The 15,830-nt window shown below is 40.0% G+C and overlaps 1 protein-coding gene across 3 annotated transcripts in view; it reads left to right on the top strand.

Annotated features, from left to right (window-relative positions):
- Positions 1-15,830, top strand: part of MACROD2 (mono-ADP ribosylhydrolase 2) — a 1,573,191-nt gene that overhangs the window by 1,114,613 nt on the left and 442,748 nt on the right. For all 3 annotated transcript variants that reach the window (XM_059720129.1, XM_006260833.4, XM_059720128.1), the window contains exon 8: positions 7,254-7,327. In XM_059720129.1, coding sequence (XP_059576112.1) covers positions 7,254-7,327 — 74 coding nt within the window. The remainder of the gene's footprint in view (positions 1-7,253; positions 7,328-15,830) is intronic.

Raw genomic sequence — 15,830 nt, 5'->3', positions numbered from 1 at the left:
GTGTTACCTGCAGCTCCTGGCAGAGCAGGCAGGGAATAGAAACTTGCCTGCCACCTCCACGACTCTGGGCTGGGTGCCATCAATTTTCTCCCACAAAATTTTCATTATACTTTTACTCATTGGACAAGTTACAGTATTCATTTTCCATATATTGCACAGGCAAGTTAGTTATGTAATGCCTTTAACAACAGTGTGGACTCTTCTCTAAATTCTATAGCATAAAACAGCAATATCTAACTACAGGAAACTCACTTCGCATCTTCCTTACATTACTGAAGGAGGTGGGGCTTAGTTTTATCTTCCTGTTCTCACAATATATGAAGCTTCCTTGTAAATCACAGAAGAAGGAGGAGAGGTTTGCATTACTCATCCTCAGTACCTGTTTCCTCCATCCTAGTCATCCTCACTAACTATTTTGGGGGCTGGGGTGTTGCAGGCACTAAGGTGCACAGATGACAGCTCAGTTTTGCAAGTTTGAGGCCATAGCAGAAGCGCTCAAAGTGCAGCCATCTCAGATTCCAATAAATCTGCGAACTCTGCTAAATACCTTGTCACAAGGACAAGAACCTAGGACGGACAGACGGACTATCTTGCCTAAAACTACATGCTTCTCTTCTCAGCTAATTCCTTTCAAATTGTAGGAAAGTAATGTTGGAAAGGGCCTCACAAGGTCATCTGGTCCAACCCCCTGCTCAAGGCAGAATCATCCCTGACTAAACCATCCCAGCCAAGTGTGTGTCTAAACTGCTCTTGAAAACTTCCAAGGATGGAGATTTCATAACCTTTCTAGGTAGCTTTTCGCAATGCTTGACCACCCTCACAATCAGAAAGTACCTCCTAAACTCTCACCTAAATTTCTTGTGCTTCAGCTTGAGGCTCATGTCCCTTTCCCTTATAGTCACAGAGAAAAGCCCACCTCTCTCTCTCTCTCTATACTCGCCCTTCAGGTATTTGAAGACCATTATCAAGTCCCCCTTCAGTCTTCTCTTTTCCAGACTAAATAACCCTAATTATTTCAGTCTTTCCTCATAAGTCTTGCATCCCAAACCCCTAATCATTTTTTGTCACTCTGGACTGGACTCTTTCCAAACTGTCCACGTTCTTCTTGAAGGGTAGGTGAGACCTCACCAGTGCTGAATAAGGTGGCACAATCACTTCCTTTGATTTTCAAGTGACTCTTCTGTTATACAACACAGTGGGCTCATCTACATGAGATGCTACATCGCTATGACGATGTATCATTGGCAGGCATGAACCATGATGCCGATGCTACTGCATAGTAACACTGGAAATTACCCATGTGGCGCTGGGACTGTGCAGGTGGTTACTGCACAGTCAGTTAGTACTTGCTTAAGCACAAGTGTCAGCACACGTGTAGACACATACACTATATTGTTGGTATATTGTTGGCTGTTTTTTGCAAACAGAGTACACTGTTGGCTCATATTCAGCTTATGGTCTACTGTAACCCCCAGGTTCTTCTCTGCAGTATTGCAGCCTAGCCAGTCATTCCTCACTGTGTGTTTGTGCAGGCAGTTATTCTGTCCCAAGTGCAGCACTGTATTTGTCCTTGTTGTTTCCAAGTAGTTCTGTAAAATCATTTTATCATTTCTAGTTTAGAAAATTATGACAATGGCCACTGCAACTTTGCATTGGATAAAAGATGTTTCACAAGCTCTTTCTTAGGTCATTGCTATAATTCTCACGGAGAGCAATGATGAAATGTCCTATAATCAGAACTCAAAGCTCCAGAGTTTGGAAACTTTATGATACTTTGAAAAATTATTGCTTTATGTAGTAATTGTGAAAGGGCAAATAGTAATGAATTTACCTCATGCCTAACATTTTTTTAAAATAGGGAGTCTCAAAAAACACAGCCGATGGAAGAACATTATAGATTTTTTAAAAATGTAAATTAGAGATTGAAGAAATAGTTTTAAATATGCCTACTTGTTTTTATTAAAACAGTTATGAAACTAAATGAACAAACATTTTAGCGTGTATTTTGCTAATGACAAACAAAGAAAAGTAGGGTAAAGTGGCTCTTGTTGAGCCTCATACCACCCCTACTATATTGCTGCTTCTAGATTGCTAGTTAGTTTTAAAGCTCGTTGCTTCTGGGACTCCTAGTACAATTCTGGGACTGCAGTGCATATATAACCAAAGATACCTCACTTGCACAGAATGGTACAGATTGAAACAGTGAGCATGTCTACATGAGATGCTACTGCTCAGTTGCGACTGTGCATTTATTTAGTAATTGTTTAGTAATTTATGTAGTAATTGTATTAGCAAGTACTAAATAAATGCACAGTAACCAGAGTTACTGCACAGTACCACTGGTGAACATCTTTTATGTGATGCTATTGCACAGTAGCCTATTGATACTGCACAGTAGCGTATTAGCCCTGTCTGTGCTGTGATGCACTACTGTGCAGCATTTTTCAACACTCATGTAGATGCTCCTGGTGAGCTGCAAAGAGACTAAGAAGGTGGATAGCAGATTCTTCAGGTATAGTGAATAAGTTAAGTGTTTTCCCCGTGCTGTCACAACAAATAAACTAAGGTTGTGCTAATACCTTACATTCTGTAGTTCTTTTATTGGCAGCGTGGCACAAAAAATTTAAGCCCAAATACTCTGCACCTAGATACCTTTTTCCAAACGGGGTGCAGAACCTCTCTGTTTCAGACCCTACTTCCAGTAGAGGGGGAAAGGTACAGTGAGGGGTAAAGGAGCCATACTTAGCAAAGTGAATCCTTGGTAATCAATCAACTTTGTTAGATATGGGCTCAGTACTTCTAACATAGCAGGGTAACAGAACACTGTGTTTTAGTAGATATTTAGCTATATTTAAAGGGGAAAGGTTGAGAATGGCTAACAAGACAGGAGATAAAATTAACAGACTGGTAAAGGTTTGGACTTGTCATGAATTGCAATAACCTCCTTAATAGCCTAAGATAACTTGCAATATTTGTGTGGCACTACGTCTGTTCCCAAATAGATTTGCCACTGGATTGTCTCGGGAAAGTGTTTCTACATTAGGGACTGTGCATGTAAACTTTTTTCAAGCAAAAAATTGTATATTTGAAATTAAGTATACATTCCCCCCCAAAATCTCCCTTCCTACCCACGTAACCCTGATAAAATGGGCTGTTGATGCAGTGTTTGCTTGTACCTTGTGGCGGATGTTCCCTTGGCTTTCTGTGCCCTTGTCCTTTTCAGTATTCTGGAGGAGCACTCACTGCAGTAACATGGGCCAGTGTCACTCTTATTACTTTACCTGTTTTATCTTTTGTGAAATTGAGCCTTTAGCCAGAATTGTCTGAGCTGCTGCTCCAGCAATCGGTTAACTGTGAGGCTCCTCAAGCTCATTTCTCTCAAGTAATTTGATTCCCACGTGCTTATGAGATTGCTTTTTTGCTGAAAGGATAGGGTGTGGGAGTATGTAAGCAGACCAGAACTGTTATGGCTGACAATGCTGCTTTAAAATAAAAACAAAGCAAAGCCATGTTTAAAAAAGATCACTTTTCCATTCATCACCCATTAACTTACTCTATAAAGAAAAATGTTTTCATGTTCATTAAAGGCAGGGCCTTTTGTCTGGAGACAGTGCAAAATAGCAAGCTAAATTCGAGCCTTCTGTCATCAAGAGTGCTAGTTCTGCATACAACCAGTGTGATGTCATTCTCATTAAATGACCAGAATACAGTGTAAAATGATAATTAGATTTTTTTTTGGTATTCTAGTCATAAAAGGTTTCTATGGATATTAAAGTATGTCTTGAAATAATGCATGAAATTCCAGGTTTTTATTTTGTTCAACAAATTATTTCTTTTTATATCTTGGTTATTCAGGGATAATTGAGCACAAGTTTTTCTATTTAGGATTGGTTAGTATAGCAGCATTTTTCTATATAACATACAATTTATTCAGAGATTTATGAAGCTATAAAATATCCACTGCTTTATCACAGCTTTGGGCAAATATCCTGCTGTGGTGAGGGGAAAAAAACAAAAATAAAAAAACAAATCTTCAAGGTGAATCATGCTGGGAGGAAATATTTCTTTTGAAAATAAAATGGTCCATGCAAAATAATGGTATATTTAGATGGTGGAAATGTACATAATTTCCCCTTTTAATGTTGATTGTATGACCATGCAAATATACCAAACACCAAGGTAGTGGGATACTGTGGTAGAAAGACCTGCTTTAAAAGGTGGTGTTTTAATGCAAATGATGCCTTGCATTCAAAAGCTTGTCTAATTCTATCCCAATCATGCAGTTGGTCCAATAAAAGAAATCATCCACAAAAATCCTTGCCTCAGATAGTTGACATAAAATTCTTATTACAAGTCATTTTTCTCCCTTAAATATATGCAAAATGTGTTTGCAGGTACTTCTACATGGTTAGGGCAGAATTTGTCTCTCTGAGAGTCCACATTCTGGGTTCTGTTTTATATTGTTGGTCTGTGGTACAATCTAAGCTGCAACTTGTCTTTTGATGATCAGAAAATTGCCCAACCTATTGGGGTGGAGGACCAGTAAGTCCTTCTAACCCAGGGGTGGGCAAAATATGGCCCATGGGCTAGATCCAGCCCACCAAAGGGCTTTATCCAGCCCATGGCAGGTCTCTTGGCCCTGCACAACTCAGGCATAGGGGCAGCTCGGGCTGTGTCATGTGCAGCTAGTCCTACCACCCCAGGTGTGCAGCAGGGCTGGAGCAGTGTGGGGGCTGGACTTAGCTTCCTGGCAGCCCCAGCAGTGGCAGCTCCTTCTGGCTGCTACCAGTGCAAGCCTCAGCCCCACTACCTGGGCACCTCAGTCCTCCTACCCTGCACTCACCAGGTGGATGGGGTCTCCCTGAAGACCGACTCAGGACCCACGTGGGCAGGGCATGTTCAGCTGCGGGGCTGGGATGGGGCTGCGGGCAGGTGGGGAGCAGCATCCGGGAGAGGGCCGAGTGGGTAAGGCTGGGGTGGGGATTGCGGATCAGTGACAGTGCAGGGCCCAGGCCCAGGGCAGAGCCATGATACAGTTGCCACATGTCGCCATGAAGGGCACCAGTTCTGTGGCCAGGAGATTATTGGGCATGGATCACCGCTCTGCCCTGGGCCCTGGCCCTGTACTGTCACCTCCCCATGATCCCACCCTGCTATCCCAGCCCCAGCCCTGACCCTATCAACATGTCCTGCTCCTGGATAGTGCTCCCCACCCATCTGTGACACCATCCCATCCAGTTGGCCAAGTGCACCCTGCCCACGTGGGTCCTTGACTGCTTTCCATAGAGACTCCGGGATCACCGGGTGGTGACTGTGCAGGGCTGGGGCCCACGGCAGAGCCAGTTAGGGAGTTCTGGTGAGTTGTGGGGAAAAGGCATGGGGGGGCATGGTGTTGACCTGGCCCACAACAGTTCACCAAAACTCCCTAAGTGGTCCTCCAGCCCAAATAATTGCCTGCCCCTGTTCAAACCCATATCATCGATTCTCAGAGTAGAGTCCTGAAACTGACTGGGATAACTCAGTTCTTCTATTTAGGATTGGTTAGTATAGCAGCATTTTATATATAACGTACAGTTTATTCAGAAATTTATGATTTGAGTGGTGACATCTTGACAAGTTGCTATTAGAGTAATGAAGTGCTCTGGTTAATAACCTAACAAGCCTTAATGAGAAGCAAACAGCTGAGCAGAGGCTGAACCAGGCCTTGAGTATCAATATAACAAAGCACACTTAAAATGTCTGCAGCTGAGCCTTTGATAGTGCCATCAGTGAGGTTTGGCAAATGGCAAGTACCATTTAATCATTTGAATGACTGCTCGCTTTAGCTGCTGGTGTCTTAAATGGTATATGCAGCACCTAGCATCTGCTTTGATAACTAATAGTAGAAACAGTATTTGGGTGAGAGAGACCTACCCAGTTCAATAACCCTAACTTTCTTTCATGATTGGGCTCAAAAAGAAAGGTTTGTGCTTAAATAGGGAGCATGTGCAATGAAAGCATTTATCGAATGGTGAATATTATAGGCTTTAACCTGCTAAGCTATCAGACAGTAGACATTCATGTCATTTACCAATTCTAAAGTATCCACCTGCTTAAAGGTTTACGATCCTCAGGGACCGAGCACAGGGGTGTGGTTTGTGGCTGCAGACATGGTTCAGATGCTGCCCACAGGTTCGCTGCGCCTCACTCATCTGGCTTGCGCGTACCAGAAAGGTTGAGCACCACTGGTGCAGAGTAAAATAAATAGCATTATATATACATGGATGATGCCAATCTATATTATAAAGTGCTTCTATCTAGTACTGTTGCCCACCTTATGCAGGCAACAGTAATGCCTCTTCCCTAATGCCACATATATGTGTGAGAACAGTTCTAATAATCCAACCCAATGAGAATACTGTTCATGGTGTTGTTCCTTTTTTTGTTTTGCTAAAAAGACCTTGTCACAAAAGTGTTTAGACTACTTCTCCTCTCTCCCTCCACAAATGAGGCCATTCTTAGAAAATAAAATGGGTTGGATAAGCAATGAAAACGTCTTCAGGTTCTGTATTTACAAACTGGCAGAGCAAGAAAGCCTGTACATTGGAAAAGTTTTTTTGTTTGTTTGGTTGGTTTTTTGCTTTCTCTGATACACAGATTCATATGATTGTGCTCCATAAATGCAAAACACTGTTCTTCATATTTTAAGTAGTATTTTAGAAACCTGTGCTAATCTGTGTGCTAAAATTAGCATTCTCTTTCTGAGGCTTACAAGGTTATACCTTGGCATTGGAGGCAGCTGGATACAAAATATAGCTCATTTTTAAGACGATAAGAAATTTCTAGAAGAGTCTTTCTTTGTTATGAAGTTTAAACCTAATATGTGCCTGTATGAGAGAAAGTTTTTATTAAAACATTTTTAAATTACCTGAATAATTTTTTAATGTCTGCACTACTCCTGAATTTTCCCAATTAGAGCTTATAAATTTATGGGAAAAAACCCCCCAAACTTTCCAGGAAAAATTTCTAGTCCATTTATTCAAATTCACAATTTCAAAATTGGAAAAATGACTATTTGTGCCAGTCGAGATTTGTTTGAACAAAAAACATCATTTTTCTTAATTAAAATTTCAGCAAAAAATCCAAGCAGCTCTAATCCCAAACTTGTGCCGATAGGAGCCTTTTGTAGCACATCTCACCAGGATTTGACACTTTTATCTGTCTATTCAAACATGCATCTCATGTGTTTCTTTTTCTTTCTCCTCTTTACATAGGTTTTCCAAATGAGCCTGCAGCTGTCATTGCCCTTACCACTATTAAGGAATGGTTAAGCAAGAATCACAACAAGGTATGAAATAAAAGAAAACTTTCAAGATTGCTTAGTTTGTTTCCCAAACGGTGAAGAAGTGTTTTTAAAATAATTTCATGACTGACCTTTGAAATAAAAAATTAGTACAAAACTTAGGAACTCATTTCAGGAACTTTAGTGGGGGTAAGCCCACACCATAACAGATATAGTTGTATGCATTAGTCTGGAGTTGGGCAGAAGGCAGGGCTAGGTGGCACCTTAGTGACAAAGTGGTTCAGAGAGGCAGATCTCCAGGTTGTAGCTGTATTGGTGTAGAGGAAAAGGCAATCAGGACTTGTAGTAGAGATGATATCTTTGATTTGACCAAGAAGGTTTTTGCCAAAAACAATTCTTTAATTGCAAGCTTCGGGTACAAACACCCTTCATTCAGAGAAGCAAAAGCTTTCATAGATAAACCTGTTATGTTGGATGCTAAATGATGAAGTAGCCTGTCACCTATTAAAGCTTATGCCATTCTGAACCAGCTAGCCTCTAAGGTACCACCCGACACTGGTCTGTCTGTAACAGGGTCATCATCTTAATCAACTATATTGTGGTAACAATGGCATATGTTTTATTTTAAAGTATAGTCTGCTTTTCCTTTGCATGATAATATTTCTTGGTAAAAGAGAACACACTCTTTCCACAGCTGTTTCTGAGAGTCAAAGTTTTTGTGTAACGGTGAAGAGAATGTAAAGGTAGTGGCATATAATGGGCCTCAGCAGAAACAGCTACCAGGGACAGTGGTTTTCCAGTATTAGCTTTCCACCATAGTGCTTTATGATGGAAATGTTCTTTGTGTTTACTAATTTTTAGGTTCCTTACACTTTATTACTTTTCATGGAAAATGTTGTACTGTCTTAATGCAAAATCTGAGTGTGAAACTTAACTTCTTCCATTTACCCTGTCACACCTGGGATTTTTTTTATGAAACAAAGGGCTTTCAAGAGAATGCCCTCCATGCTGCAGTTCTATTTTTTTTCTTCTTTATTTCTCAACACACTGATAGAATATATTCAGTGATGCTGAATAGGGGAAATGCAGAAAAAAAAGTGACAGAAGGAGTAGAACACTCACGATGTCTTAAATTTAGGATATGCCTGATTCCTTGTTATGACAGCCAGCAGATTTCAAAGCATCTAGAATAGCTGAGTCGTTTTCTCTGCAAATGTTTTATTTTAGACCTAGTGCACAAGCCTTGATCAGGAATATACTGTTTTCCTAAGTAATCATTTGTATTATATTTCATCTTGGGAAATGTATTGTTTGGGTTCTGTTTGTCAAGGCTGTCTAATGTGTAGTGATACTAAAAGAGATATTCAGCAGGTTATTTACTGCAATTTAGAGCTAAATGGAGAAATGAAATGTGGAGATGTTCAGAACTGGATGGCAGGAGTTATACAAAGTACATATTTACTTCAAAGTCTTGAACTTCTAGCAGCTTCTCTTGACTTCTGGACTAGAGCAGTGAAGTGAATACGAATTCTGGATACTGAGGCCCTCTGAAAGTCGCATTTTGGAGGCCTAATTTTAAGCTTGTTTTTTGAAAGTCTAGTCTGTTAGCATCTGGTCTATTTAAATGCATGTAATGATAGAGCTAGAAACTATTCCCCTGCAGTCCCTTTGTTTTTAAATATTTTGCCTGATTGTAACTGGACTTCATACTTTTTCACCACAAACCTAAGAAAAAGGAAAAGATCTTATAGAAGTAAATGTATATGCTTCATAACCTACATATATTATTTGCTTCAGTTTCTTTCCCAATCATTTTTATTTTAATGGTGCTTCGGGGAACCTACTTCTCTTGGCACAGTAGACTGCCTATTAGAGTAAAACAGATGGGCAGAAGTTTTCTAGCCAAAAGCCATTTTCTCAAACAAGTAATCTTGCACTGTAGCTTGGGCTATTGCTTTTAAGATATAAAGAACACCTGATTCCATAGACATTTTCTGAATCATTCCTGTTTTTACTGTTTGTCCCTTGCCTGACCTGTCCTGGAACTGTTCCTGTGTCCCGCTGAATTCCTCTAATTCTTATCCGTGACTCAGCAGGATGCCTCAAATGTTTTTGCCCTGTTGATTACCACCTTCTCATGTTCTAAGAAGTCCTTCTTTTCTGCCTTGCAAGAAGCCTGTTGTAAGAGTTCACAAGGGCTGTAACAACTAGTGACTGAATTAGGAATGCTTATTTTGGTCTACTTGCATCTTACAAAGTTATAAAACCTTAGGGGCAAGGAATATGTGTCAGACTATACAATGCCTTAGATTTTACAGTCTTCTCGTATATCTATGTAAATTGTCATCATTGAGGATATTTGCTTGATGTCTCCTTTTCTTTCTTTCTAAACCAATTACTTGTAATTCTAAGCGTTCAAGTTTGCAAAATTTGCTTTCCTCTGTATACTCTTCAGAGGAGGCTAGGGAGATTCTTTTATGTTTTTAGAGGACCTAGTAAAAAAGAACACAATTTCTGATTGGGTGCTGTTAAGATGTTGAAAAAACTTTTAATCATGTGTTTACATTGCTGCTATATTTAGACTGGGTCCCAGTTGATATGTTTCTTGATGTTCAACAGATGCTAATTCTAGGTCTCATGCAGTGTAGCATGTTTTGAAGTGTGCTACTTGCAAGACTATTGTATATCAAAGAAGATAACAATTCAGAAGTAATCTCCAGGCCCCTATGTTAATTTTTGGAGAAAGGCAGAAGGGTCCTTGTTTTGGCTGAAAATCTGATTTCTGTGTAAGGCCACCAGTAGAAGAGTCTGTGAACTACCAGTTAGTAATCTCCAGAAGTACCTAACTAATGTATTTGGGGTAGGGGAGAGGGGGTGGACTTTCTTGTACAAGTGTTTTCAGGTACAGATGGTTTCCATAATCTTTTCACAGTGGTATTTCAATATCTTGTGTACAGGCATGCTTTGCAGGTCATGCATAAGTTGATTAGCAGTAAAATAAAACCACTTATGCTTTCTTTAACAGTATAGTTAATTTCTACAATGCTGGGGTTCTTCAAAAATCAGTCCTTGCTTGGAAATGTTGATAACTGTAACTAGCTAATGGTCTTTCAAGCAAGAGCTACTGTAAATCATCATAGGATTTTAGTAGAGTAAGCTGTTTGATACCAGCTGAAGATTGGCTCTTCTGGATTTAGTCTAAACTTACCTTTTCTTTGTTTTTGGTTTTGTGAGTTAATCAGTCAGACAATAAACTTTAGGCTCAGCTTTTTCCTGAAGCATGGCTTCTTTTAGTAACACGGGACTGTAAGGGACTTCTTAGTTCATCAAGCACAGTCCCCAGGTATCATAGGCAACCACTTCACATAACCCCTTTTATAAACTGATCAGGCTTATAAAGGTACTGCAAATTTTACTTTATCTGCTATGCCTGTAGGGGAATCAGATACACAAGCTTTAGTACTTGGCATAAGGACTTTAGCTCTCTGCTACCAGGCAAGCTTCCTTTCCCTTTTAAACCTTAGATCCCTCTAACCAGAATCACTTTTACTTGATCACCTGAACCGTAACCGCCAAAATGAGTCAATCTGTCCTTCAAACCAGGAAGGCGAAAAGAGAAGCCTGTTGTATCTGATATGTCATCCTTCAGGTTGTTAGGCTGAATTTAGGGGCAGCTAACCAGCCAGCTCATTTTGTATCACTCATTTTGTGGGCAGGTGGTAGCCACAATCTTTTTTGCACAATTAAGAGTTTTGGTGTCTCTTCCTGACTCAGAAGTTAGAATCCTATTCTCTGGTCTCTGTGATGTCCAAAAGTTGTTACCCCAGTTTAACAACATACAGGGTGCTTACAGACTTGGGGGAAAAACAAAACAGTGCTTTATTTTAAGCTCAGTGCAGCTCCAACCGAGTGCAGCACATACCCAGAAGAGGCATTACGTTAGTTTGACCCAGCTCACCCAGTGTCTGTATAGATTGGGCATTTCAGCAGGCCAAAAAGTCCTGCTGAAGTGCTCAATCTATACAGATGCTGGAGAGCTGGATCAAACTAACGCACTTCTTCTTCCAGTAAAATGTTGTCTTTTTTTGTTTTCCTATGTCAGTCAGAAGCCACAGTTCCAGTTATTCTAGATCAAATCAGAGGCTCTTTTGAGCATAGTATGAAATGCAGAGTAAATTTAAAAATAAAATTTATAGCAGGGCATAAAACCAGATTGATGGTCTTCTTCCTATAAAATGTACACCTAGCCAGGTTATAAGGTTTGTTATATAATATTGGTAAGTAAGATGAAAATCTTATGAATTTGAAAGCCCTTTGCCATACCTCATAGTAGGATACTGTATTTCAGTCTTCCAAAAAACCATATGACGTTTCCATGAAAAATGAGGCAACACACTCTGTTGTTACCTCTCCCCTTTCATATAGTCTTTTATGCATCTTTGATGCAACAATAAAGATTTTACCCAATTCAGTATTGATTCAAAATATAAGTAAATCAGTGAATTCAGTGTGGGGTCATTGACAATATAACCTAGATGGTCCCTCTATTTGTATATTAGATTCTTATCAATTTCTCTGTCATAGTGTTTACACAAAACTGATTTGCATTTAATAAAAGATTTTCCTTGCCCAAGTCCATTGTTGTGCTTGACCCCCAGATGTTTGTATAAAAACTTATTAGCATGTTTAACTTTGGATGAATGTCTCATTATCATGTAAATGAAGTTAGCTCCTTTCTAAGGTTAATTGTTACAAAACAACCCTTCCAGAGACGTATCATAATTTACTGAGCGCTAAATACCAGGCAGATAGGGCAGCGACCATCACATTATTGTGGCCTAAAACTTAACTATATAGAGCTCAGTAGGGGAAACAACAATACAGTAAGTAATTACTTGTATTAGCTGTATGTTATACGCAGCTCTGCTCTGGTCTTGAAATGCAGCCCTTAGTCAAACTAATTTCTGGCCATGTTTTACATCAAGGTCTGCTGAGTGGCAGCCAGAGGGTAAATCTAGTTTAGAAGTTGGTAAATGGTATTATATTGTAAGCACAGAAACCCCTGAAAGCAAGTTCACAAGAAAGGTAGTAGTCAGCAGTACTGGATTAATTTACTTCAGACCACCTAGGCTATCTTTTTAGCAAACCACATTTTCACATTTCACAAAGTACTCTAGAGGCTTAATAGAATTATTTGGAGCACAGAATAGAGCTAGGTGTCACCCCATAGGAAATTATCCACTAGGAATGCATTTAAAAATGCACATTAAACTACTTGAATAGTTCAGAATGCTTCTCTCTGTGCTAATTTGACAAGGTCAGGGGCATCGCCACTTGTTTCGTCATTATATATCACAAAGGAATGGTGGCACAAAGGAATGGTGGCTCCTGGTGCCAGTAGGTTTTTTTTTTTCTTGGCAGAGATCTTTGAACATATGCAATGTTAAAAATTGTTTGTCACTTTTATTTCAGAATCACATTATGTATCTGAAAAGGGAAGGGGGGGGGGTTGAAATCAAAACACCCAATGTGTGCCCTGCCTTATGTCATTGACATGAAAAGCCTCAGGACCTTTTTACTGCTTAAAAAAGGACTTAAACAGCAGATTTAGCTCAAAGTGTTGGATTTTTTTTCCTTGCAAAAAATGTTGTTATTTTTATTATAATCTCACTAGGAAAATATGCAAAGTGTGATTGCTGCCCACCCTACTGAAACAACTGATGTGGGTGAAAAACACGTACCTAGAGAATGATTCAGTACATTCCTCATTCTTTGCTAGAATTAATATTTTAATAGACACTCTTTTCTTGGGTAGCCTGAAGGGGATGGAATGTGGTGCCATATGTTTAACAAGCAGGTGTACAATTTTTTATTCATTTGGGTATTTCCAGCAAAACAGAGTGAGTGCCATCCCAGCTCCATTGAAGTAAATCAGAGTTTTTGTCATTGTCTTTAGGGAGGGCCAGGATTTCACCAAGTATAATTGCTGTGGCCAAACCTGTAAGGGTGGTCATATGGTATCTCATGTTACATGCACACAAACCAAATCAGCAAGCCATTTTGTAAATTCTATGCATGTGTGTGAACACATGCATATGTACATGTTCTGCCCCACCAAAGTCACAGTGAAGTTTCTTCATCACTAAGACTGGGAGTGAGATGCTTTCCTGCCCTCTAGATTGGTACATGATGACAGCTGTCTCTGCTGCAGCCAGTAGGAAGGGTGGCTGAGGCATCAGGGGTACAGCTGTCACATGTGTATGCATGATGAGTGCAATGGTCAGGGAGTGCACTGCAGATGTACACGATTGTTATGGACTCAGTCTAATCAGCTTTGGACTAGCAATGGAGGCAGCAGCTGAAGATACTGGAGCTTGAACCTGCAGAACCCATTTACTTCCAGAATAAAAGAGCATTTGTGTACAAGGAGAGAGCCTAAACAGAAATTTCAGGGAGAGGAGCTGCCATCTGTGTGAGGATCAGAGTACTGTATCTTTAAAGTTGTGACAGCAGCCAGGCACCAGGGGACTGGGGAACCATCTAGGCAAAAGATCTGCAATGAAGCAGAGAGATACAGATTGTGTAGCTTTAGGGATAATGCTAATTTTCCTATTCTAATAAAGTTCTTTGTTCTCATGTTCGAAGAAAGCAGGCCTATCTGTATTCTTTGCCACTGTCACACAGTTGTACAGACACAATAGAAGGGACAGATTAAGTACAGTTTACTAGGGTGTAAGAGTAACTACTGGAGGCTGTTGATACTCATCCCTGTGATGTGATTTGGACCCAGGGAATAAATTGCTGTTTCTTGCCAGAGTTCTGGTGAATTGGCAGTGTCAGAATGGGAGAAGGAAGGGAGGAATGGGCAATTGGACACTAGGGATGAGGAACTAAGATCAAGACTGCTGCTGTCCCCAAATGTATATGTTCTCCTGTTCCCTCCTATTCTCATCCCTTCTTTCTCCAGCTTGCACTGACTAGTCTATCAGTTCCTCTTCCCTCACTGATGCATTTCTTGATCTTCTGTCAAAGGGTAACAAGCTTCTCCCATAAAGAGACTCCACTTATCTCTTTTTCTGCTTCTTTGATGCATTAAATCTTTTTTTTTTCAAGACAAGAAGGCCCCAGTCCGCCCTGCCACTGCATGTGGCCTCCCCCAGATCTACATACTCATATGATCTGTCTCTTGCTATCTTGGATCCTTTCCTCTCCTGGATTGCTATCTCTGTTCCTCCCCTGCATGTCCTTTAGGTCACTGACAGAGGTTAAAAAGAAGGTGCAGTGGGATCTGGTGCGTGATCCCAACAAGCATACTTTTTGATGTGCTATATATGTATGGTAGGAGGTGCAATTGTGGGATCGAGCATCAGATCCCATCACACTATATTGCCGGTGCATGGGGAGCCCAGGATCTTCACTCCTGTGGCTGGGAGCACCATCGGTTGTTTGGAGCTCCTAGCTGTGGGGGCATACCATGCACTCCTGCAGCTGAGAGCTCTGATTATTGATGGGGCTACCCTGCGGCTGGGAGCCCTGTCAGTGATCAGAGCTCTTAGACCCAGGAGAAGGAGCACTAGCCACATGTTCACTTAAAGACATGATAAAAAACAGCTACTAAGTTATTACTTACTATCTTGTGTAATAACATATTTTGTGTAATAACTTTGTCAATTATTCCTAGTTTTATCAGGCCATTAATTGAATGAACATGTGGCCAGATCACTACTTAAGATGTGGTTAGCCAGTTGTGTGTGGCAGGGCCTTAGCTTAATCTTTAAGCAGCAAGAAGTGTAGGGAAGTTTATTAGAAATAAATGGGTTTAAATATAAATGTTAATGTCTTGATTATTAATCTGGAATCTAGTAAGTAATAATTGCCTTTTTCTGCATTCCAAACCAGTTTTTGAACTTAGGAGTGGTAAAAGACATTCATTTACTCCACCATGAAGATAGGCTTGGAAATGGAAATGGTGTGATCACGTCCTATTGAAGGCACTGGAAACTATTGTTGACTACTTCTGCTTCTGGTCACTTCCTAACTACATGGTTGCTCATTGGATACTGTAATCATAATTTAGTCTCAGTCTTGGGAGCAAAATTATTTGCCCTGTTCTCATTTTAAGGTTATGTCATTTTGACTTCTTCCTTTGGCTGGTCATAAACTCATAGGATTCTTTATATTAGGGAATGTTTGTGCTCTGATTAACATTCCAAGCATGAAATGAATCATGAGATTTTTTTTAATTATTATTATTATTATTCTGAGAGTCACAAAAACATATTCCTTCAGTGGGTTGATGGCTTTGGAAATTTTTGATCCAATTTCAGGCCACCATCCTATGGATGGAACAAGTTTTCTTAAAGTCTTCTTCAATTCCCCTAGCTAGTGCTACCATGAATTTATGATGATCTTGAACATGTGCTTTTTAATATATTTCAGTCCCTTGAATAATAAAAAAGTGAATTTGGCTTGAATTTTGGGACCAGTTATTAGCATGGATACAGTTTTTCTATATTGCATAGTGAGCTGTTGCCTCAGTGAACATCAT

Source organism: Alligator mississippiensis, chromosome 1 (genome assembly GCF_030867095.1).
Source record: "Alligator mississippiensis isolate rAllMis1 chromosome 1, rAllMis1, whole genome shotgun sequence".
Lineage (NCBI taxonomy): Eukaryota > Metazoa > Chordata > Crocodylia > Alligatoridae > Alligator > Alligator mississippiensis.
The sequence above is the reverse complement of the archived record's forward strand: the minus strand, read 5'-3'. Positions and strand labels throughout refer to the sequence as shown.